This window comes from Cyrtonyx montezumae, unplaced genomic scaffold, assembly GCF_038088225.1.
Source record: "Cyrtonyx montezumae isolate F1298 unplaced genomic scaffold, pur_monq_1.0 scaffold_8, whole genome shotgun sequence".
NCBI lineage: Eukaryota > Metazoa > Chordata > Aves > Galliformes > Odontophoridae > Cyrtonyx > Cyrtonyx montezumae.
In genome coordinates, this window is record NW_027072089.1 from 12,427,580 (window position 1) to 12,452,017 (window position 24,438).

Genomic DNA, 24,438 nt, shown 5'->3' on the forward strand with positions numbered 1-24,438 from the left:
TTTCCTGAGTCACACAGGCAGCTAGCTCTCTCATTTCCAGCTTTTCAGGAAAGCCTTGTCTCCATTGGGGTAGGAACTGTCTGGTACTGTTATCAGTGCACAGAGAACATTCCCTGACTGCAGTAACCAAAAGGGAATGAATACAGGGACTGCTCACAGAATATACAATCTGACATCTCGCTCGTTTTAATTTTCTCCTTACTGGCTGATCACCTTCTGCCTTCCACTTAGTACAGTGTCTCATTTTTACAGATCAGATCCCTGCATATTAGGAGGAACCACAGCCTGAATCTTGTGACATAAGTGAGTTATATGTAATTAGAAAAACTGGGAAGGATAAGCAAGAATACCTGCCTTCGCAACCTTCCATCTTTCTGGTTCCTCTGCTTCCCAAACACTTATGGCTACTTGTATAGTCTTCGTGTTTGCTTCTAGTAATGGCAGTAATTGGTTAGGTACTTTCTGTTTGATGAGAATTTCTAGCAATGTGGCATGGTAGAACATGTCCACTCTACCACCTGTCGCACACTGTCCTATCCAGGGAGAAAACCATATGCAGGACAGTTATATGCATTCCTTGCATAAACTTTAGTATGTCCAATGGTAACCTAGAAAAGGTTCATATCTGAGAAAACAGGAATGAAAAAGTGTGGCTTTATTTGTGTCCTTATTTTTGCAGAGAACATATTTCTACTTCTTCAAGCCCTGAGAAAGCTCTGTCAGTTACATATATGAACTTGCAAACAGCTCTGGGATTCCTTAGTTACTGAGTTTAAATTTCTCCTTGGGTCTACAGACAGCCTTTTAGATTTTCTCAGACGAGCTTCTAAACATTTTCAAGACATAGAAACTGGCTCACAGTGAGAAACAAATTCCACAGTTCACATGCTAAGCATCCGCCAACTCCACAGTCACATTTTTCTGCAGTGTTTTATGTAATCGTCTCCTGACTAAGTGTTGATCATTGTTGCTCCTTCCACCCTCCGCATGGTGTGGTGTCCCACGTGCTCCTGGAATGTTGTGGGGCAACTGATACAAAGGCTGCTATTGTATGAAGCTGGGGGAACTAGCATCTCTTGCTGGACAATGTGCTGCTGGGAGGTTATTAAGATAACTTGAAACATATACTAAAGGGAAAATATGAACAGAGGATTCATGGCTGAAATCAATTTCCAAAAAGACATTACTTGTATTTATTATACTCATAAGGATTGAACTACGTATGGAGCAGTAAGATTAAAGCACTAATTGGCATCTGGCTACTTTTATAAAGTTGTGGCTGTTTTCTAAACGATGTAAGTAAAAACTAATACAGCTATTGTCTGGGTAGAGAGGGACAATACATAGTGAAATGAAATGACAGTGTATGGGAGGGCCACACTTCTGGAGGTGATGCATGTTCCACATCGTACTACTGGGGAGCTACAGCCCTTTCACTGCCCCATCATCAGGAGATCTGCTCTTGTTTGGGCACAGAACTTCCGTGGGATTTAAGTGTAGCTATAACATGAAGGATGGAGCAGGTCTTAAGATTTGGAAGTCAAAAATGCTCGTGACCACACACACTTCTGAGCCAAGGAAATTTCTGTGAGGTGAACTCTGTGCTTCGGTAGGCTACCACCATGCTTTGGTTGGTCGCTGCTGTTTTCTGCAAAACAGGGTGATGCAAGTTCCTGGTCACGCCCATGTAATGAAAATCCAGTGAAACTTTTCCTCTGTGTTGAAACAACGATGTGGAGAAACCTTTCCAGGCTCAGGAGGGTGGGGTGTGGGGCAGTGCTGCATGCCACAGGTAGGCCAAGTTCACACAATTCTTTTACGATTCGCTGTTCTCCCCTCCCACAAGTACAAACCAACCCAGGTTACACTGCCGCTTTGATCTTCCTCCTTCTTTCTTATGCATGTTGAGTAGATTAAGTGTGACTTTAATAAAGAAAAAAAGAAATGGCAATCATGCCTTTTGTACAAGTGTGATAATGTATTAAAGCAAGACAATTACAGAACAACGCCTTCCAACATAACCAGAAGCTGATCTCTCTCCCCGTGACACATTTACCATTTTCATCATCACACGGTGTCAAATTACTTCTCTTTACAACTGTTTCATGCAGTTGAACTACAACTAAAATGTACCATTGAAGACTGTATATAAAACTAAGCCTCTTTATTCCTGTGGCTGTGGCCAAGAATGTGGCACCCCATTGCTTTAGGTATTAAATATTTTTATTATTTTTAAAGCAATTGATGGCATGAAAGATAGTGAAAGAAGTAGATCTGCTTAATGCCCATGTGAGATTGTTTGGAATGCTTGAGATAAATATACTCGTAATGAGATATATCTATTTTGTAGTCCCAGTTCTCTCGGAGAAGGAAGAATGCTGAAGTATTCCTGGTATGATGTAGCAAAATCTTATGCAGCTGACATATATACACTGTTCAGCAACAAGCAGATGTATCAGGAGGTTGGTGTGGCTGAACAAGGGCTGTTCCTGATGGATTTCCAAAGCAAAAAGGTAGAAAAGAGGAGGTGGAAGCAGAGAAAGGCGACAGCCGAAGAATTTTGAAATGCTACCTTAGTATATAGGGCAGCATTATGAAATTCAGAGTTCAAATTGAGACTTGCAAAAGCAAGGGCAACAAGAGCTTCTACCTCTGTATCAATAAGAAAAGGCTGAGCAAAGAAAATGTAGCTGAATGAAGCAGGTGATGCAGTGGCAGCAGGCAGCTGAAAATGAAGCATTCTGTGATTTCTTTGCTGTCTATCAGCAAGTTATCCCATTCTTCTGTGCTTAGGGAAAGTATTCAGAGAACTGCTAGCAATATATGATGGCTGAGTAAGGGATTTCCTGTGAGAGTTTCATCAGAAAATTCCATGGTACCAGAAAGAATGCATCCCAGAGTGCAAGGTTGCAAGGCCACTCTAACTTGGAAAGGTTACGGTGAACGTAAAGGTTTCCTAATGTCTGGAATAGGCAGGTGTTGCTTCCTTCTTCACAAACACCAAAAGATAACCCTGGGGAACTTTAAAATTATCAGCATCACATTGGTCCCTACAGAACTTAGGGGAGCATATAAATGAGAAGAAGCTGACTGGAAACAACCGGTGTGGATTTTATAAAGGTAAATCATACTCCATCAGCCAGGTTGCTTTCTGCAATAAAAAGACTGAATCTATGGATGAGGGGGACCAGTGGATATCATTTATCTCTACTTCAGTGAGGCTTTTGACACTGTTTCTCCAAAAGTACTTTTATATCTGATTTAGGACATTATGGTCTAATCACTGGAACTGTCATGTTTAACATCTCTCAGTTAGCTGGAGGAGGTGAGAAGTCTGTTTTCATCAGGTTTCACATGTCACCAAATTGGAAGGAACAGTCAGTACACTCATAGTCAGGGCTGCCATGCAGAGGAAGCCAGGCTGCTGGAGGGATGGACTGACAGGAACCTTATAGAACTCAGCAAGGACAAATGTAAAGTTTCCTGCAGCTGGGAAGGCAGAACTCTACTCTGATACAGGCTGGTGCTGACTGGCTTTACTGAAGGCCTTTGGGAAGTCTGGCAGACAGCACTGCCTATGAGACAGAATGGGGCCTGGCAGCAGAGGAAGCTCACAGCATCCTTGACTGTTAGCAGGGCACTGCCAGGAAATTGAGGAATGGATTTTCCTCCCAGACATCACTTATTAGACCACACCTAGCCACTGTCTTATTAAGCAACTCCATTCATAAAAGACATGGGATACTTGGAACATTTTCTGCTGAGGATGGTGAAGAGGAGGTAAGAGTAAGAGGATTTATTCAGCCAATAGAAGTGGCTTTGCATGAGCCTGGTGGCTGCCTGCTGGGACCTGAAGGAGTGTCTTTGAGAAGATGAAGCAAGGCTGTACACAGCAGTGTCTGGTGTGAGTACACATAATAGTGGGTATAAATTGAAACAAGAAAGGTTCAGACTGGGTATAAGGAAAAGAAAAACATGGGAAAAGCATAATATTGAGATTAGGTAAAATGGTTTAGGTACCCTGCTCCAACAGACCACAAATCCTGAAGAGTCAGACACCATTTCCTGTGCTCCTGGATCCATCCGCTTCATGTAGAAACCTAAGAAACTTTACCCACCACAGTGAATTTCCATTGGCTAGCAATGAAACCTGTGATATAGCCCAAATTCTTAATTATAACAGGCATGTTTTTCCTGCAAAACATAGCTATAATCCTTGAGTTAGTGCAAGCTTAAGCTCATGTCTGCATGGTACAGAGCTATATGGACTTACCTGCCAGGTTTCCTGTATGGTGCAGTGTCTTATTTGGCTTGGCCTATGAGCTAGACTTCTTGGCAAAAATTATTAACTGAGACCTAGTGCTGCAGGAGTGGTTTGTACGAGCACATGATCTTGCTTATACCTAGTGAGTTGGATCATCTGCGCTGCTTTCTTCTGCTGTCCCTCTCCTGTAGTTAGCAAAAAAACAGCCAGCCAGGATCTATGCATTGTGACTAGAAGAGTTGTTTTTGTTTATTTTTTTCTATTAAAGAAAGAGTGAATCTGGTGTGGTGGGTGAGGTGGTGAGTGGAGGCAACAGGTATTTGACACCTTTCCCCTGTAGGAACCCAGCACAAGTTCCTCACTTCCCTCAACCATGTGACAGTCATTCCTTCCCATGTGTGGGGCATGCTCCTGGGTTTTAACTCACTGTCTGCCTAAAGAGTAGATGGAATCCAGCTGCCTTTATTGCCTTGACCAATCTTGATCCATTGCCTTCAATCTAGACGTGTTCTTTGATTTTGTATGTGAGGGAGACTGGCTGGTCAAATCTTAGGCAGAACTTGCTCCTGCAGCAGAGTATTTCTGCTGCTTTAGCTTCTCCTAGCTTCAAGTTTCCTTCTAAAGAACTGGACAATGGCCTACTAGTGATATTCAGAATAAAAGGTATGTCTGTTTTTTGTCAGCCAGTGATCCCAATATGGCCAGACAATTCCAGAATGCAGACACCCCCATCTGGAAAGCATGTTTTGGTAGCTTTTGGTACTTCTTGGGTCAGAAGTAAAGGTGGGAAGGGTGGGAGTACTAGTGTGACTGTGCCCATCCACTGGAATGTTAGTGTGCCATTTCCTCGTGGCATGTACATACTGACATACTGCAGGTATCTGGACCTGACCTTGAAAAAGGCACTACTTTTCCTCAAGAAACTTTTTCCATTAATTCTTTATCATTATTCATTAATGATTCTAAAGCCCAAATAATTTAACAAGTTTATTACAGTAGATCCTAAAAAGTATAATTCTGATTGATGTTGGGGAATGTAAATTCTCAGGAAGGGAACAATTCATGAGGAGGTACATTATGCTAAGCAAACCTGTTTGCCAAAGTATGCTCTAGCACAGTTGGGGAGCAATGAAAATACATGTGGTCCCACACCTGCATTCTTGGGACTGAATAGTTCCTTGGAGGGTGTGTAGCAATGCAGATAATTTACTGCTGGTAGCAACAAATGGTTTTCTGGAAGAACAAGTAGCCAATAAACTGGCTTAGAAAAATAGCTCTGAGTCACAGAGTCTCCTGGGATGCTCTGGTGTTGGTCATTACTCAGAGATGAGCTTGAAGTCGAACTACCAGCTAGAAAATGGCGTGGAGGATTTTACTGTCGAAGAGATGGCTGACTAAGAATGACAGCTGTCTCGTTGCCTTTGCAGTGCTGTACATGGCTGCAGAGGGAAGTCTAAGAGCTGACCCTCCGCACTGTTCACTGATGGGACTGGTTTCATGTCCAGCTCTTCATATATCCAGAGGAACATTTTGCATCCAGTGCTGTGAGTGACCTGCAGTGTGCACTGGCTGCACTATGACTGGTGCCCAGCAGACTCAGCTTCCAGGTAGCATTCTGTCCTTTTTAGTCCCAGGTGGGGAAAAAATCTACAGACTTTCTTGCAGAGAACCTGGAGTCTTTACTAGGATCTCTTGCTGTGTGGAAAGGTGAGACTTTCAAACAACATGAGGAAAGACTAAGAATAAACAGGCTCACTTCTGAAGGTAAAACGGATGCTGTGTCTCAGGAGCATCGTGGATTTCAGAACAGTGCTGGCAGTGGTGTCATAGAAACCCCGTGAATGTGAACTCTTTCACTGTATGAAGGCATGTACTCCTTTGGTACTAGGAACAATATGAAAATCTGATCCTTTATGCACATGCTGACATGGATAACTGAGGAACCAGGCTCTGACAGCAAATTCTTCACTTTTGTTTACAACCTACAGCTTGCTTTCTTTACACTATTTTGTTTACACTAGACTTTTCTAGATTCTTGCACAGCTTTTTGTGGGCATTCTCTCTGTTCTCAGGTTTCAGGCAAGCTGTGCAGAAGTGCAGAAGTGCCAACTGCTTAGTTCCTCACACCTCAGCCAACCAAGAGGGCGATAGAGTGGGAAGCAGAGATAAGTGAGTCTTCCACTGTGTTAGTGAAACCATGTTTGTCACTGTGTGCTTTAAATTTGCCCAACCTCCCTCAGTTATGCATAAAAATGAAATAAAAATTCACTGTTGGCTCAGTTCCCCCAGCCCCGAGGGCCCCCTGACCTGAGCTGGCTTTATGGTCACTGCCATGTTGCATTAGTTACTCTTGGTTAACCCAGTGAATGCTGGATTGAGCCCAATCCCTGTTTGTCTACTTTCCCTACAGTGCATGAATGAGGAAGGGCTAATGTATGTATAGAAGGTGCCAAACATCTTTTGAGACATGTTTATTTTCTCTTTTTGAGGAACTCACAGATGAAGTAGATGGTGACTTGACACTCAGAGTCGTTCCACTCTCCCGTGCTGAGCATTTCCACGCAGTCCTCGTGTCCTGTGGAGTCATGAGGCTCCCCGTCCTTCCAGTTACTGTAGTTCTGCAGCGGGCTGCTGTCTGCATACACAAACTGCCCTTCTTTTTCCATGTCATTCATCCCAACGAATGCTCGGAAAAGGCCACTTGAGGAGATGTAGTCAGCAAGCAGGGCGTTTGTCACCTCATCTTTAGGCATGGCCAGTGTTCCTCCTCTGTCCCTGCAGTGCATCAGGGCTTCTCTGTAATTCTTCTCTTCTTTGACAATGTAGTAGAATTTCTCATCTGTCTCCCTGATGCCTGCTATAACTTTAAATGGGAAGAACAAATTCTTAATGACATTTCAGCAGCTACTGAAGGTTCTTCTGTTCCACTATGACAACTGCATGGTTCTTACATTGGAATTAATGAAAGGGAGACAGGGAAATTGTTCCCACTGCTGAATTTAGGGTGAGCAATAAAGACATGACCAGAGAATGATGCTACCAGTAGGAATGACAAGAACCTTACACGCATTCAGTTCTGACTGGCATGTGTCCCCTTTGACTGTTTAGTACCGGGCATCCTTGAAGTAAAAGTTACCAAATCAAGGAATGCTGAATGGACAAATAGCAGTGAATAAGTCTGGCTCACCGTGATTGCTTTGTATACTATTGCCAAATCATGTTACAGACTGTGAAAGAGTGCTGTGGGATAGGAGTTCAGGGGAACTGACGAGCTAGGGCCTCTTCCATGCAGAGGAAAATCAAAGGGTCTGCTAAAACAAGTCATTTTAAGTACAGCCTTATGTTCACAGATGCTGTACCACTAAGGGACATTGAAAAGGAAGGAAAGTGTGGCTGCTCAGCCGCTTTAAAAGGCAAATTTCTCAGGCAGCAGGTATCCTACTGAATTAAGCAGTGCCAAGAAGCATTCCTGGGTAGCTGGTGCCAGTTTGTCCCTGCTCTTAGACTGCTGGCCTCAGGCAAATAACAGTCCCCAAATTCTGGAGCTACTCCATAAACAGCTGAGGAGTTAGCAGAGGACCACTCTGTTTTGTAGGATTTAGCAGGACAGATGAGAGCTGTGCCAGTTGCTTATAGTGCCAGAGAATGGCCTCAGACACATTTATGTTTTATGGATTAGACTGAGTCCTAGAAGTGGTTGTGGAGCCTTCCCAAAATCTCTGCTACATCAGGAAATGCTCTTCCTTCTTTTCAGGAGGGCCATTTTGCACTGTCCTGCTGACAGCACTGCCTATAGACATGACTTCTTATAGCCTATGTCTTTGGGGTGTTGGTGTCTTTGTTATTACAGAGAAAGATGCTTGCAATGAAGAGAGGCATGAGAGGAGCACTGTGTGAATGCATCTCTTCTTTGCAGCAGCAAGCAGCAGCAAGATCAAGAGGTTCCTAGTGCTTTTTCTGGCTCTATGGAGCACGTTGGCACAACCTTTTCCCTTTTGTTGTGTGAATGGCCACTGAGTCTGAGGGTGAGTGGGCTGACAGTGCAGAGGCAGTTAGCAAGCTGTGCCATGTTCTTTCATGATTATTTCATTTGTGCTACTGATCATTGCTGTACTGTGGTTGCTTTTATTCACCAGCTGCTTATATTCTTACAGGTGCCAGACTTCTCTTTTCTGTAAGATTTTGGAGTTCCTCTCACAGTGGAGCCCCCTGTCCTGGCCTGTATGTTGCTGTAGACAGCAGTAGTAAAATAGCTGTGATAACTATAAGAGCCAAATAAATCATTACAAATAAATAATGATCCTTACCATTCTTTACAAATTTGATGGATGTGTTAAGCCGAGCAACATTGATATTCAGTTGTCCAACGACTCTGCGGTATCTTCCACAGTCACAGACCGTGCCTGATGCAATACAAAGGACAGAGGATTTATCTGTTCAGAAATATATATATTTTTTGCAGATGAAAGAGTTTGCCAGCTTCCTTCCCCCCATATCTGTGTAGCATTTACACATCCTCTGCCCTTCTTATCATCCATTCCATCTGACTGTGGATGTGTGGTTTACCATGATGATCTCACAGTGTTACATCTGAATGATAAACGTATCCTTTGGCACCTTTGGATCCACAGACAGCACTGATTCCCTAGACTTCTGATAAAAACAACATCACCACTGTTTTCTCACTGATAAAGGATTCAAAGTATGCATTGAGGTGGGACTGGAAAAAGCTTGAAGGATGGACCACAATAGCTGCATGCAGCTGTGGTACAGCAGAAATAGTTGATGTCAACTCAGATAATAGCTGTCAAGCACTGAAATCATGGTTGTATTTTTGGTCGATAAACTGAAATTTGATTTGATATAGTTCTCTAATAATCAGGAAGAAAATAAGTTACTGATGCTTTCTCATTAAAAACCAATATGATATCACATATTAAATGCTTTGAAAGTGAATACAGCTGAACACTGGAGGTGGGAAAACATGCATGGTTATTAGGACTGAGAGGAACCTTCTAGGTGATCAAATCCATATTCTTCTCCTGTAAGTCAATGTGTAGCATTCATCTGACAACAAATTATGCCCTTTCTGAAATTACATATGTTTTTGTCTCTGTGGTTCTAAGAGAAAATTATTAAAGGAGTTAATTCCTTTGGTATTCAGAAAATTTGTTCCAGTTTTCAGTATTGAACTTCTCCCGAGGTGCTGATGAAGTTTTGTGTTATCAACCAATGCCCATTAATTGATGTAGTTTGTCTGTACGCTGTGTAGCATTACCATCAGTCATGTCGCTAGCTTTCATTTTGCTAAACAAAACTTTTCAGACTCTTCCTGTTTGTTTCACCCACTCTGAAGTTTGCCTGTTGGCCTCAACATTCTGTAAACTCCAGACAAACCAAACCTGAAATTGAAGACCCAGCAAAAGCAAACTCAAGCATTCTTCAGAGAAGGATGCCCAGCATACCTGCTTTTCCTTTTTTTCCAGACACCCCTGATATGCCTTTGGCTCCTTTGTCACCTGGATAAAGAGGAAAATATATTCTCAGATCTCAGACAGTGCATATGTCAGGGGAGCATATCTGAAAAACCTGTTTATTAATACATTAGTTGTGTGCTTCTAATAGGAAGGCCTAATGTACTGTACTGGCCAATGTGCCAAATCAAACAAGCCCTGATTAATGCTGGTGAATGAAAAGGAGAACCCTTTAATAACTAACTTGCTGATAACACAGGCATGTTGTGTGCTACAGGTTCCTGGTACTGCTTTTAATATTAACTGCACTATGATCCCGAGAGGCTGCAAGTGCTCAGTAATCTGTGGCAGGTGAAACCTGGCCACTCACTGCCTTGCAGGAGCCTCCTGGGTTTGGCAGCTTCATGTCAGGACAAGGTGCCAGATGAGGCCAGTGGGTGCTGGGGCACTGAATTCGTGTGTGCAACAGGTTGTGTTTGCGGGCAGCAGTTAGCACCTGCACAAAAGGAGGTCACTAGGGAGCAGTGTTTCATTTCAGATACAGCTCAGGGAAAGATGATTTATTTTCCCCTTGCTTTCCCCTTGTTCTGTACATCGTAAAAACTGGTGGAATTGCTTCTCCAAATGCCATGCTAATATCTAAATACAGGTGACCAGCCTGTTTTTTAAGGATCTCAGCTATAATTTGGCAGCTGTTAAAAGTCTCAGCTTTATCTGAAATTGATGTCAGTTCTTTTATAAATTAAAACCTTTCAAGGCCATATATTGCTAATTCCCTCCCTTGTTGATAGCTATGTTTTGATGTGATTATTCTTTTATATGGCCATACTTTTTAAAGAAAGAACTCAGAAGCTGGCATTTCAGTTGGTGTTGCTTGTCACCCTGCCCACTTATATGCTGAAATTTCAGGGTTGCTTCCTTAAGAACTTGAATGTTTAACAGTAAGCCTAAGGAGTGACTTGGTGGCCTTTGCTTCTGCAAATAAAAAAGAGAATGAGCAAAAAAGACACAAGTATAAAGGGACAATAAATTGTACAGTTAGGCTGACAGACAGCTTGATTTAGAGGCTTAGAGCATTGGTTCACTTTCAGATAAACAATCTGTGGGATTGTTATATTCTAGTTTCCTTTGGTGACTGAAGATGTCTTAGGAGATAGTTATCTGTGTCTTCAGTTGTCTAGATATTTTGAAAATGAATTCTCCAAGCCAAATTCTTTTGTTCTTCTCTGATACTGGGGTTGGCTGGAGGCCATCAGAGGTTTATTAAAAAGCATTGGTGTGAGAGGCTCCTGGGATGACTTGTTCCACCCACTCACTGCATGGCGGGGTCGATTGCTTGGTTAGAGACCACAGAGTTCCCCTTAGGGCAGTGGATCCCTGGTGAGCTGCTAAGGCAGATCTCATTGTGGCAGAAGTAATATTTCTTCTTCAGCTCTGAAAGGGATGCCTAATCTCTTCAGGAAGCTAGAGCAGTGACCTCATGGAATTATAACCCGAGTAGAGTTGGAGTTTACCTTGATTTGTGTGGAGTAGTTGTTCCTTGTTATGGAAGTTCTCTCTTAAAATCCTCTCCTTACCTGGCTGCCCTATGTACTTCTTGCTTGCATCTCCCACACAGTGCAGTTGTGGTATCCTGAGCAGCAGCAGAATTGGCTCAGGCCCTTCAAAATTGGATGCACAGGCACATATTTTTTTTCTCTTTTTGAAGTCTTGGAGGATTTGTGTATTTACTTCACCAGGCCCAGATTTCTCCCTTTCTATTTTATCATCTGCTGGGACTGATTTCTTAACTTATTGAGCAAACTATTTTCAGCTAAGTAAGTGATGTATTGCACATGGGAAACATAAATATTTCAGTTAGCTCTAATCACTGATCTTTCTGCATAATTTTCTTTGGAAAGCACTATTTGCAGCCAGTATTTGATGATACTCCATACCTGGAACTCACACAAAACACATATTTACCTTGAAGAAAAAAAAAACAAGAAAATTCCCAGACCAGGGCTTACCTTTTCCACCAATTGGACCTATTTTCCCAAGCATTCCCTGGTCACCAACATCCCCCACAGTTCCTTTATTTCCTAAGAGAAGAAATATGAGGAAGATTACAGATGATTTCTGTCATTTCTTTCCTGAGATGCTGCCCTTCTACTACTGCTGTTTTTCCTGAGCATGGCAAGTCCCAACGTAAGACACAGACACAACAAACATCCTCGTGTGAGTGTACACGTGAACACATTGCAAGCTTTACAGCTTTAGCTTTTATTTAGACTTGCTTGTACCAACTTGGGCTGCTGAGGCACTTCTGTCAGCCGCAGGGCTGCTGGCAGCCCCGTGATTTTGGCAGGGAACAGCAAAGTGGCTCCAGTGCCAGAAAACAGCACTTAAACCAGGTCTGCTGTGCCTTATGCAGCTCAGATCACAGCTGCTGGGGGACCAGCAGGACTCTGCAAGGCACCTTAGTAAAACTGCCTGTTCATCTGCCAGAAATTTTGTATTCTCCTATAGAAAATACAAACTAAAATTGCAAGCGAGTGTTCAAATATTGAATTTACATCACAACTAAACTAGACCATCAGCTGATTGCTTGGGAAGTGTGTCTTTTTTCTGTTTCATTTTTTATTTTTATTTTTAATTATTATTATTTCTCTACTGTAGACAAAAGCCTTTGCTTTGTTCTGGAGGTGAAGTTCTCATGGCTTTGCTGGGTATCCTTCTGGAAGCAGAAGTGCACACAAGGAGTAGCTACTTGCACTGTGCTTGCTTCCCGGCCCTTGGAGCACCAAAATACTGGGTGCCTTTCTGACTGGTTAGCAGTGTAAGTTCTGTAGTCTCTGTGTGACAGTAAGAGTCCAGCTTAGTTAACCTCGGTTTTCATGTGGGTAACATCACTAAGATGCTCCTTAAGTGTTTTTTATTTATTACATGATCTGCTTGAATCTTACCTGATCTTTTTTAAGTAAGATGCAAAGTCATCTGAGCACGTTTAAAAAATGAAAAGGATTTTCATTATGACAGTAGTAACAGGACAATTTTAAAGGTTCCATACAAGAAAAACACCTTCATGATTTGTTTTATAATATCAAGCCACTGTCAAAGAAGAAAGAATGTGGATATGCATTATCCAGGTTACTGATGTCTTAAGCTTTGGAGTTGGCACGTGTAAACAAAGGTGATGCTGTCTTGGTGGCACAGAGTGCTGTGCTTGGGTAGCTGGGAAGATGCGAGATTTGTTTAACTGAGCTAAGTCCTGAGACATCTTATGCCCTTTGCTCTCAGCACTGATGCTCTTGCTCGATCAGAAGAACTGCGTTTCTCAGTGTGTGCCTCAGTTTGCTTTACTACAAAAGAGGGACAGCTGAGACTGTCAGGCTGAGCATCCTGATTCAAAATTCAGTTTCACCTAAAAGATCATTTCACTAACATAACAGTGATCTTTCTGATATGAACTGGGAAGGTATCAGTCTTCTGCATCTCACCACATGAGAGAGCAGCAGTCAATATGCTGGCTTATTACGTATTTACGTTTATTGCCAGACTCTCATTAAGTATTGGCAGGAATTGCACCAAGCTCTCAGAACATGGTTAGGTTCACTGATTAATGTTTGACAGGCATTGTGAAACCCACTGGAGCAAAAGGAATAAAAAGCGTTCACTGATCTTAAATGCAGTTGTATATATCAATATTCATACAGCCAGCAAACCTCCTAAGTACCTTTAGGTCCTTTTGGTCCAACTTTTCCTTGTTTGCCCACTTCTCCTCTATCTCCTTTTTCACCATCATCCCCTGATGAAAAATAAATAAATAAATAAGTAAATAACAGACATAAAGTAAAACGTTATGATACATTTCACCCAATGTAGTAAATGCAGCTATACATCCTCAGAAAGTTGAGTTTACAGTCACTTTTTTTCACTCCTGATTTCTTTTTATTTCATGTTGAAGGCACTGTAGCCATGGGATAAATTTCCAAAGAAGAGCTGACAAATCTGACCATTACGAAAAGCAAAAAATTTTCCATTTTTTTGGAGAACTTTTTCTGGTCCTTTAAGGCCTAGTAGTTGTAAAGCAGATAAAAACAGGTGTTTATCTCTTGGGAGATCTGGGAGAAATGCCAAGGGAAGCAATCGGTGTTTATTAATTGTTCCTCATGACTCTTGAGTTCAAGGTATTTAGATGCTATAGAAACAGGAAGGATGTATGTCGCAGTAGTTCTTAACATAAACCAGAGCATTTAGCATGGCAAAGTCTTACCTTCTGTTTTTTTGACAGGTGGCATATTTTAATATAGCAAACGTTTTGCAGTTACTCCAATACTTTATTTTGAATTAGTCACTCACAGAGTATCTATAGGAGGACAATTCACTGTGTTACAGTAGTGCAGAGATTTCCCCAAATGAGATCAAGGTCTTATTACACAGGTTACAGTATATACCTATAGAAATCTCAGAACAGCTTACAGTCTAAAAGAGCAAGACTGCAATTAGGAACAAGAAAGACATATCGCCTTTAATGTTGCATAGAATTTTTTCTTGAGTTTATGCAGGAAAACAGAAAATCAGAGGTACAACTGGAGATGACTTTCATATCTTTAGTTTCATATCCTTAGTTTTGATCCCAATAACATCTTTTTTTTTTTTTCCCCCAGCATTACATGACAAGACCAATGGCTTGTCTCAGTGAGGACAGCATCTCCAACCCAAGCAGAAGATGTTCATGGAACTGAGTGTATTACTGAGGGTGACTGTTCACCATGAGTGGAGGCATTAGGGTTTACCTGGCTGAAGGACTGCATCCAGTCACATGTGAAGAGGCACTACTTATCCTACCCTGCAAAGTCTTCTGCCTTTTAACCCCATTTGTATTTTTTGTCTTTATAACGTCCTGTGACAAAAAAGCCAAAGATTTAATTACATGCTGGGGGGGGAAAGTAGCTTCCCATGGTTGCTTTCAGATTGATTGCTTCATTGGGTATTTTCTCATTCTTGTTTTGTGAAAAACATCACCCACTCATTCTTCATTTACCTTGTGCTACTTTCATAGCCAACAGGCAGCCTATCATGGGCTGCTCCATGGGGTGAGGAGAGATGAGAGGCAGTGGGTGTTGACTGCAGCATAAAAAACATAGTAATGGGTCCTCTTTGTGTTGGATATGGAGGCTGGACTGAGTTTGTCTTTGTGTGCTGCAAAAAGCTGTAGTGTTGAGGCCTGTTGGAGGAGATCAGGCTCACCACATTAGTCAGGATGTCACAGAATCACAGAGTTGTAGGGGTTGGAAGGGACCTCTAGCAATCATGGAGTCCAACCCCCTGCCAAAGCAGCTCCCTAGCCCAGGTTGCACAGGTAGGCGTCCAGGTGGTCTTAAATGTCTCCAGAGGAGGAGACTCCACCACCTCTCTGTGCAGCTGTGCCAGTGCTCCGTCACTGCACTGTGAAGAAGTTCCCATGCACGTTTGTGCAGAACTTCTTATGCTTCAGTTTGTGGCCATATGTCCTCGGGGGTGGTGGGCAGTGGTCTAAACTAAAGGTGCTAAAGGGCTGAGCTGGGGAGGAAACGCTCCTTAGAGGAAGGGACAAGGAAAGCACATGGATTGTTGCGTGTGCTTGTACACTCAGCTGCTTTGTTTTCGACATCCACTGCCACAGGACAAAATTGGAAAGGGAAAAGGTTATAAGCAGCCAACAGGAGAATTTTTAAACACCTTTTTATTCTTACTGATTCTTCAAAGATACTTGAGAAGTCATATATTTTCAAAAGCCAAGCTCCTTGAAGGCATGATGAAGCTGTAGGTCTGAGCCTCAAGCTGACAGAAAGATAACTCATACTGAGTTCTTGCCTAGGGGTCATCAAACAGCAGAGTCAGAGAATCTGCAGTTTAATTTTGCTGTTGACCTCAGTGCAAACATCATTTATGACTGAAAAACTGAGCAATTGTCCTTTCCAAACTTAGCTATGAAGCCCTTGAGAAAACTATAAGAATCACTTCTCAGTAGGAGAGAAATTCAGATTCCCAGAGGCAGACAAAGACCTTGTAAAACATTGTTCCAGGAAAAGGTTAAGAGCTGATGTGATCATTGTCTGCAAACCCATGCAGGGGAGGAGAAATGTGTGATAATAGAAAGGAATCAGGGTGTGATTCAAAGACTGGAAAATCTGGATGAGTGCCGACTAGAAAGGTAACATGAGGTTGTTTAGAAAGTGGGCCATGATTTCCAGCAGAGGAAGCACAGCTAGGAGACTTCCAGTCCTTACCTATGCAATGAATTCCCTTATGTACATACAACACACTGTAATTCTGGCTCTGTGGGAGAAACAGTAGAGGGAGTTTCTTTGGCCTGCATCATACAGAACAAAGAGGATTCCTGACAAACCTTCCAAATTCTGCCTGTCACCCTGGCAGCGCTCATCACCTGCCAGCCCTGCCAGTTACCTTCTGCGTGTCTCACAGGCTGCTCTGTTGGGTTAAAGGCTGTACTGAGACTGTTGCTTTCTGCAGAAAGGAGGCCTGTCCGCAAGCAAGATGCTTTTATTTATTTAATAAAAAATATTGCTTAGACAGTTAATCTTAGAGCCCTGGAAGGAAAGTCAATATACCAGCAGAGAAGCTGTGATTACTTTTCAAACGTGTTTTCTTTCAATTTCAGTTACAACACAGAGCCAATAAAAGCCATAGTGGCTTTTTCTGAGAGGCTTTGGAGCAAGTTTTGCACACGTGAGGCTGCCAGAGATGAAGCTCGGTTCTTACATGTCAACCATTAGACTGAGAGCTGGGAAGTGAAAGGGGTAAAAAGGGGTGGAAAAGTTTGTTCTGGAGATTTTAAGAAATTCTGAGGTCCCAGTGTTTGCTCAAGCCATGGGACAAGGAAGGCAGAACTATCACCTCTGGAAATTGAAATTATACTTGTTTGCCTGTCTGTAAGAGAAGGAAAATCTTGCTTTTCCCCTAGTATCACATTTCAGTATGGGTAGGCAAGTTCAGAAGCCAGCAGTATTAATTAGTGGTACCATTTCATTGTTAATTTGATAACGTGTTAATTCCAGTGCTTCACGATATGGAGTTACAATTATCAATTAATTGTGCCCAACTTTAGGTGCTGCACGCGTTGATCTCAAATGTTGGCAAGAAATGTGAATTCCTGGGTTATGCTCCCCCCTTGTGGTTTTGTTATGATTTGCAGCGAGGTAGGAGAGACTGTGGAAGGTTGGTTGACCTTGTTTCCAGCAGTGTTGAGTTGGCTTCCTCTCTAATTTATGAGCATCTTTCCATTCCTTCTGGGACTTCATGTATAAGCATTTCACTGTAGTAGACACTTTTAAATTGTTTTTTGTTTGTTTGTTTGTTTTTGATTGCTTTGTTTTGTTTTGTAGTTTGCCAGAAAACTAAATCTAACTCCTGGGTGTGCTCTGGACAGTGTCTGAATCGTTGAACTACTGTGCTTCGTGCTCTGTGACTTGTCTTACAGGAAAAAAAGTTCTGCTCCTGCTGCTCCTCATGTCATATGTTTGTAATCTATGCTTGGAATTTAAACTCCCCTTTGTGCTGCTGTACCTTTGGAAAAGTATCAGGTTAAGTTTTAACCCAATTAGCAAATTTTAACCTTAAAACTGTTGCTGCAAAGATTTCAGATAATGTGTTGCACTAGGATCTGATAGAGCACTTGGAGCCAATAGGTGAAGCATGTCCATCACTCTATTTTGTTCATATTCCTTGAAGCTCCTTTACTTCTGTATCACAGATTTAAAATATCATAGAATCAAAGAATCCTTTAAAGGGTCTAGATGACCCTTTAAAGGTCACCTAGATCAACTCCCCTAAAATGAACAGCATTATCCACAGCTAGATCAGGTTGCCCAGAGCCCAGTCCAGCCTGGCCTTGAAAATCTCCAGGGACGGGGCATCTACTACTTCTCTGAGCATCTTGTTATAATGCTTCACCACCATCACTGTAGAAGACTTTTTCATTATATCTAATCTAAATCTACCCTGCTTAAGGTTGAAACCGTTGTCCTGTCACCACAGACCCTGCTGAAGATTCTGTCCCCTTCTTTCCTATAGCTCCCCTTCAGATACTGAAAGGCTGCTATCAGTTCTTCCTGGAGCCTTCTCTTCTCCAGGCTGAAGAGCCCCATCTCTCTCAGCCTGTCCTAACAGGAGAGGTGTTTCATCCCTTGGATCATTTTTGTGGCTGCCTTCTGGCTGCACTCCATCAGGTCCGTGTCTCTCCTTCACTGAGGACTCCACATCTGGATGCAGTTCTCCAGGTGAGGCCTCACCAGTGCAGGACAGGCAGGATCACCTCCCTTGCACTGCTGGCCACGCTTCTTTTGATGCAGCCCAGGATACAGTTGGCTTTCTGGGCTGAGAGGTCACATTGCTGGCTCATGCCCAGCTTCCCATCCACCAGGACCCCCAGGTCCTTTTTGGCAGGGCTGTGCACTTCTTAATTTGGATGCATTTAGCATTTCTAGGCATTGAATCCCACCACAGAGGGTTTATATGCAATCTGTTGCGTGGTTGTACCCTGTGATCACGTGTTACAAGTTGTTGCTATTCTTCATGGTTCATGCCTGGAGTCCTGCTACAGGCACAGGGACCCTTCCCATCTCTGCAGACAGTGAGAAGGGGTGAGGTGATGCCACTGCCCTGAGTATTAAAATAAGGAAATAAGGACATGTGTAATTCTGAAGCTTTGAAACTTCTCCAGGAGCGACTGACTGCCTTGGAAAAGCTTTGCAGATATCCACAGGATTAGTTCTCAGTTACTTGGTTTCCTATGCATCTTCAGTTTGCAGCCCACTGACCATGAGTAAGCCCAAGCACTCACTGAGCCTCTGCAGCGTATGTGTGCATGTGTACAATCCCATTTGAGAGGTTTGGTCGCCAGAGGGAGTCACAGACTCTAAGAAATAAACAAATAAGTTTGTCTTTCCATTGCACAAGTGTGTCACAGCTACGTCAATGGAAAGCCTCAAGATTTCCTCTAATTTCACTTGCAGTGTCCTTCAGATCCTTAGCAAGTTTCCCGTAGCTGAGGGGGTTCCCGTTTCCAAGCTGTATATGACAAGGACATGATTTCTTGTGATGTCTTGGGACTAAATGAAGTCATCTGGCTGGAGTCAATCGCACGCAATGTCCCCCGCCCCATTCCTCTTCCTGTCAGCCCTCAGCACTGACCTGCGTACTTCCCTCCTACCCTGTCTGATTATGAGCACTCATCTCACCCTGCATTTAATGAATTACAGAAATGGGAAGGGGAATACCAATAATGCAAATCATACTCATTTTTAGTGAGCTGAGTTAGCTCAGTGAGAAGTCTGATGAGTAAACAATTGAATAAGTGCAAGAGAAAGGTAGAGCCCTATGGCCAGAGTGATGGGCGTCCCTTTCTGGACAAGAACCTGACCACCTCGTCCAGCTGTAGTGTGTAGCTTCACTTACAGCCAATCTTCCCCATACCCAGCAGGAAACAGGGTAGTGCTGTAGTGCTCCACAGTTTGTACCAGGAGAAACGGAAGTGTTTTGCTCATACGTTCTTTTCTTTCTTCACTCATCTCCAAGTTAGACAAGTTAGACTCTTGGTGAAGTGGAAAGAATCTCAAGAGTAAATTGGATTCTCTGCTCACTTTTCTGTTTTCTGCTTCTAAACATCCACTGACATCACTAGAAATAGCCCCTCATTCTATTGCATTTCACAGTCAGAATCAAACTCTTAGTAGGCTCAGTGAAACTCTGCTGACTTGTGTTATTTGAAAGTATGGGACTTCATGTATAAACAGGATATATATTGTGCTCTTAATAACACAGTAATAATTTATTTTATGTATGATTCTCCTTTCACTTGATTTGTCCCAATTTTAGGTTCTAAGCCAGATCCCCTGCCGTTATGATGTGATCTCAAAGACCCATGTACCGCAGTGGTCTGAGTGAGTAATCAAACCTACACCGGTGAGAAATACAAACCCAATATATTTTGAATTTTCATTTAAGTGCCCTCATAGTTGCTTTGTAGCTCAGGCTGAAGAACTGCATAAACATAGCATATGCTAAAATATATGAAGGCTAAAATGTGTGAAAAATAGAATTATGTGTTGATTATAAGGTGCTTTTCAGATCAAACATGAGGCGCTAAGAGGGGAGCTTAGTTATAGGTTTGAACTGCCTATAGGATGTGGTGAGGCGTTTCTTATTTTTGGAAGGAAACGTGGATAGCAGCATAATCTGGTTTCTGAGCGAGTTTTAGGTTTTCCAGGAGTGGAATTGCGTAAGAACAATTAAAGCTAAGAGATGGACAGCTATACAGGAGACCACAGTAAATGCTATTTTGAGGTGCTAGCCAGTGTCATAGAGTTTATAAGCACCATTTGTCAAAAATAATAGTGAGGAAACACTTCACATCTGAATTGCTATGGGAAGGAGTCTGTATTCTTCAGTATTCGTCTCATTCCAGTTTTGCAACTTGGATCTTACTCAAGGTCTCTGAAGTCCTGTGCCTGGATTTCAAAGGAAATGAGCTGGGACCTGGGACAGATAGCAAGATCTAGAGACAGACTTCAGGAACACCGAGTTCCCACAAATCCACATTAAATCAATCGTAGTCTTGTTCCACACTTCTGTAAAGCCATCCCCATTCTTCTGCTCCCCCTGCTTCTACTCTCAATGGGAGTTTAGGAGTTGAAGTTTTGGACTATGCATTTTTCTTCACTAATGTTGTTGATGATTGATTTATTTGGGACGAAGCATGGACCAACAGCTGGTGCTTTTCCTCTCATAGCATTAACCACTGCTTCCCCACAATTCTCCTCAAAGCAGCAGTAGTCACCAGTCTACTTTGAGGATTGGAAGCGTGCAGAGTTAAGTAACAAGGCTGTGACTAACCTTGCTAGTCCAAGCAATTGGCTTCCCTGCAAAATTCATTGCTTTATTTATGCTATATCTGGTTTTGCTTGGACCCAAGAAGTTAATGAGTGCAGAATTTGGTCCCTATTGTCTTAGTCAATCAACTGTGAAAAATCATTACCTACCTTAAGTTTTCAGTAGTCTTACACCAAACCATTCCAGCTAAATCCAAGTCATTCATAAACATCTCAGGTCAAACACCAAAATCAGTTACAAATTCTGAAAATGCATCTCAATCTGAAGAACGAATTTGCTTTTTTTTTTTTAGTATTTCAATAACGATCCAAGAAATTGCTTATCAGATTTCTGTTTTAGCTTCTGTATGAGACGGTTGGCAACATACCTCAGCTTTCTCAAGAAGGTAGGACAGGACAGCCATTGCACTGGGGCACATCATTAAAGAATTCCTCTCTTTTTGAGAAGTGACCTCTGAGCATTGCATAGGAAAGGAAGAGAAGTAGCAGCTTTTGCTTTTTCCCCCTTTTTTTCTGAATTGAAAAAATATAATTTTTCTTTCCGTAATTCTTTCAAAACAGTTTTCATTTTCCTTTGCTTTCACCAGCGATGGCAAAGCAGCAGATAGATGGAGGGGACGGCATAGTGCGGGGTTTGTATCACGTATCACCAGCAGAGGTCAGGCTGAAACTCCATTTCTGATTCTGAGCTGTTAATTCAGACAGATTTACATCAAAGTAGCTGAAAGTGCGAAAGACGTAAAGGGCATCTACTGCCTTCCTCCTGTTCCTGGGAGAGTTTATCCATCCAGAGTATTTTCTAGCTCTGTTTTCTGGTTCTGCTGACGCTCTTCAGGACCAGGTGAGTGTGGTGCAACTGGTTTGAAGACTTTCCTGATAATCAGTCTGGAATTACCCTTTCTTTTCATCTCATCACTCATATCATACTTCCCATGTGACATCCCAAGTCTGAGCATAAAAAAGGGTGTATTTCTGAAGGGGAAGAATTTGACTGACACAAATTAACACGGACACATTCAAGACCCGCCTGGACGCATACCTGTGCAACCTGGGCTAGGGAGCTGCTTTGGCAGGGGGTTGGACTCCATGATCTCTGGAGGTCCCTTCCAACCCCTACAGTTCTGTGATTCTGTGAACAAGTTACAAGCAGCAGCTGATTTTCAGGACACCAAACAGGTGATCTTTAGGGTGAGAATACAGAAACGTCAAGTGCTTGCTCCTGTAGCAACTGTGAATGACGATGAAGTGAATAATGAAACCTTCAACAGCACAAGAAACAGAAGGTGATAAGTTTGGAATCTCTGCAGACATTCTCACTTTTCCCTAAGCCTTCTCACCTTCCTTTTGCTGTGTGATTGGCGGAGCAGCACTGCTGCTGTGTAGTACCAAGGCTAATCTCATTCATAGCCTAATCCAGCCTACTGAACAGGTTGTGTCGCAACAGCCTTGCCAAGCTATTTAATACCTCTTAGTTCTTTACAGTTCTAGGTGCTTAGTCCTATTAGATACTAATGTAGAAGGAAGAAGTTGCCACAAGAGCAACCTGGTTGGCGGTGGTAGAAGCTGAACAATGTACTGTGGGAGCTTAGCACCTCCATCGTGTGAGAACACCACTGCGTTCCACCATAGCTGAAGACCCTGAGCAAATTAGAGGCAAATGGTTAACAAAGGAGCATAACAAATGGAGCACCGAAGATAAACCTTATAGTAATGGAAGATGTTTGTCCATTGTCAAGGCTTAACTATTGTCTGAGCAGTGAAGTGTTGCTTATGGCTGTTGTGTGGTCCTAAGGTTGGATTGTGTGTTCTGAGTCTCTAGGCACAAGACAGATAGAGGAAAACTGAATCAGGACAGACTTTCTTCTGCCATATTGGGTCAATGTGTTTCATCAACTACACAGAATGTCTGAGTAGTCTGCCATTGAGAGCAGCTTATAGCTCCCCTGGAGGAGCTCACATCTGGTAGGAACTGAAAGGAGTCTACAGGATCATATCACAGTAACTGCAAGATATTTTGATGATATGCAGTGGATTTGAGCCAGTAATTTAGAGTTGATTTGCTCAACACTTCTTTTAGCAGTCATGGATCTTGGCTATGGTAATCTCATTTAGTGTGGTAGTGAGGACCCTGCCAATAGATTTTGTCTCCTCTTGTATCTGGGTATCAGCCAGGAGGCAGTAGGACTGATATTGCCTAAATCCTGACTTTCTCTGTATCACACTTGCAGAGAATCACATCTAATACTCCCTGTCACAGCTAGACCAGAGAAACCAACTGGAATCCCAGCTACTCTCATGTTGTCCAAAGACCAACTCATTAGCCTTGTGACTTATGAAACACAATTCTGTCAAACTTTGTTCTTCAACCTTACATTATTCATACATTAATTACACAAACTCCTACTTGCTCCCTTGGGGATCATTACATCTCTGCATTTATGCTGCGGCAGCAAAAGTTTAAGCTTGGATTGTAATCATAAAGAAATTAACTTGCTGATTAAAAATAGTCCTTTAAGCAACATGTATTTGAATAATCCATCATAAAAAACAAATTAGTCTGGAGCAATTCTTTTGACTTGATGATCTTTTTTTTCTGCTTAAAATTTAAATCAGTTGCATTTTTTTTCTCTTACTCTGCTGCCTATAGAAAAATACAATGAATTACTAAAAAGAAAGCAATAGCTCAAACTGCAATAGCTGTAGAGTTGAATATAGATTTTAGATCTGTCGCTGCAAGATAGATTTGTATGTCATAGTCCTAATTTTCGGCTGTGGTGCCTTCAGGCAACTCCATTGACATTAGATATGTTACACAAAATGCAAGTTAATGCAGAAAATTTGGTTTTAGATATTTGCAAAGAATTTTGATGATAAAAGAAATGCACATGCCAGAGCTGATTGAGTTCTTCTTGAGTTCTGTACTGAAGGTCCTGCTTAATTCAGCAGGAACTGCTGGATCAAGTCTGATGAATGCAGCAGAACTCAGCTTACAGGTAAGCATTTGGAAGTAATGTCATTACTGTCATTTTAAATATTTCATTTATCTCTCCAATAATATGCAAAGTGAGCTATTAACAGTTCAAAATAGGTGCTTACTTTCAGACAGAGTTCCTCAATTTACAGCTACTAACTGTACTGGTTCTGTAACGAATACAACAAGTAAGAGAAGATTTATGTGGCTGGTGAAAAGTGCAAAAGGACACATTTAATTTGTATGAAAATATGTGAGAATGTGTAACTGAAACTAAAAAAGAAAACCAATTCAAATCTCCTTGCTCTACCATTTTCCCCATTGCAGTTTCCCTTTTCTAGATGTTTTTACAGATAGCAGTAACTGAGATCTTTCGTCCACATCCCATGCTGCAAGCCCTCCACATCTCTGTTTTTTAAAAATCAGCCTCTATCAGTACACGTCTCAGCATTAGTAACCTGATTTTCCTCACCTTTTGGTCCAGGTAAAATTGTGTGTGTCGAGCAGACATCCGTTGTAGGTCGGTTGTCAACATCGAAACCAAAAATCTGAACTTGGAAGATGAAAAGCACTACTAGGGTCCCGTATTTCCTTAGCTGTTGTTCTTTCTTTCTGCTCATCCTTGCAGCTTCTCAGGAAATGCCTTTCGTTGTTACAGTCTTAACAAATGCAGCTGAATCAAAAATAAATGCTCTGCTAACTGAAGCAGTGAAAAGATTGAGAGCTACATGCAAGAACAACTAAATAAAGTGAAGAAAGGAGTTTGACGATGCTGTAGTTATTTCTGTCCTGCACATTATCCAGGATATTTATTTTACACTGACAGCTGTTTATTCCAATTTATCTCTTATCTGT

General features: G+C 42.1%; 1 protein-coding gene across 1 annotated transcript; it reads right to left on the minus strand.

The window, feature by feature from the left end:
* Positions 1-5,095: 5,095 nt before the first annotated feature.
* COLEC10 (collectin subfamily member 10) lies at positions 5,096-24,346 on the minus strand. The gene is made up of 6 exons (XM_065753661.1): positions 24,056-24,346; positions 13,454-13,525; positions 11,748-11,819; positions 9,730-9,783; positions 8,572-8,667; positions 5,096-7,127 (listed from the first exon to the last, which is right to left on the minus strand). Exons 1-6 carry the CDS (start codon positions 24,201-24,203, stop codon positions 6,736-6,738), a joined length of 834 nt encoding a protein of 277 aa, XP_065609733.1. The 5' UTR covers positions 24,204-24,346; the 3' UTR covers positions 5,096-6,735.
* Between the last annotated feature and the right edge of the window lie 92 nt (positions 24,347-24,438).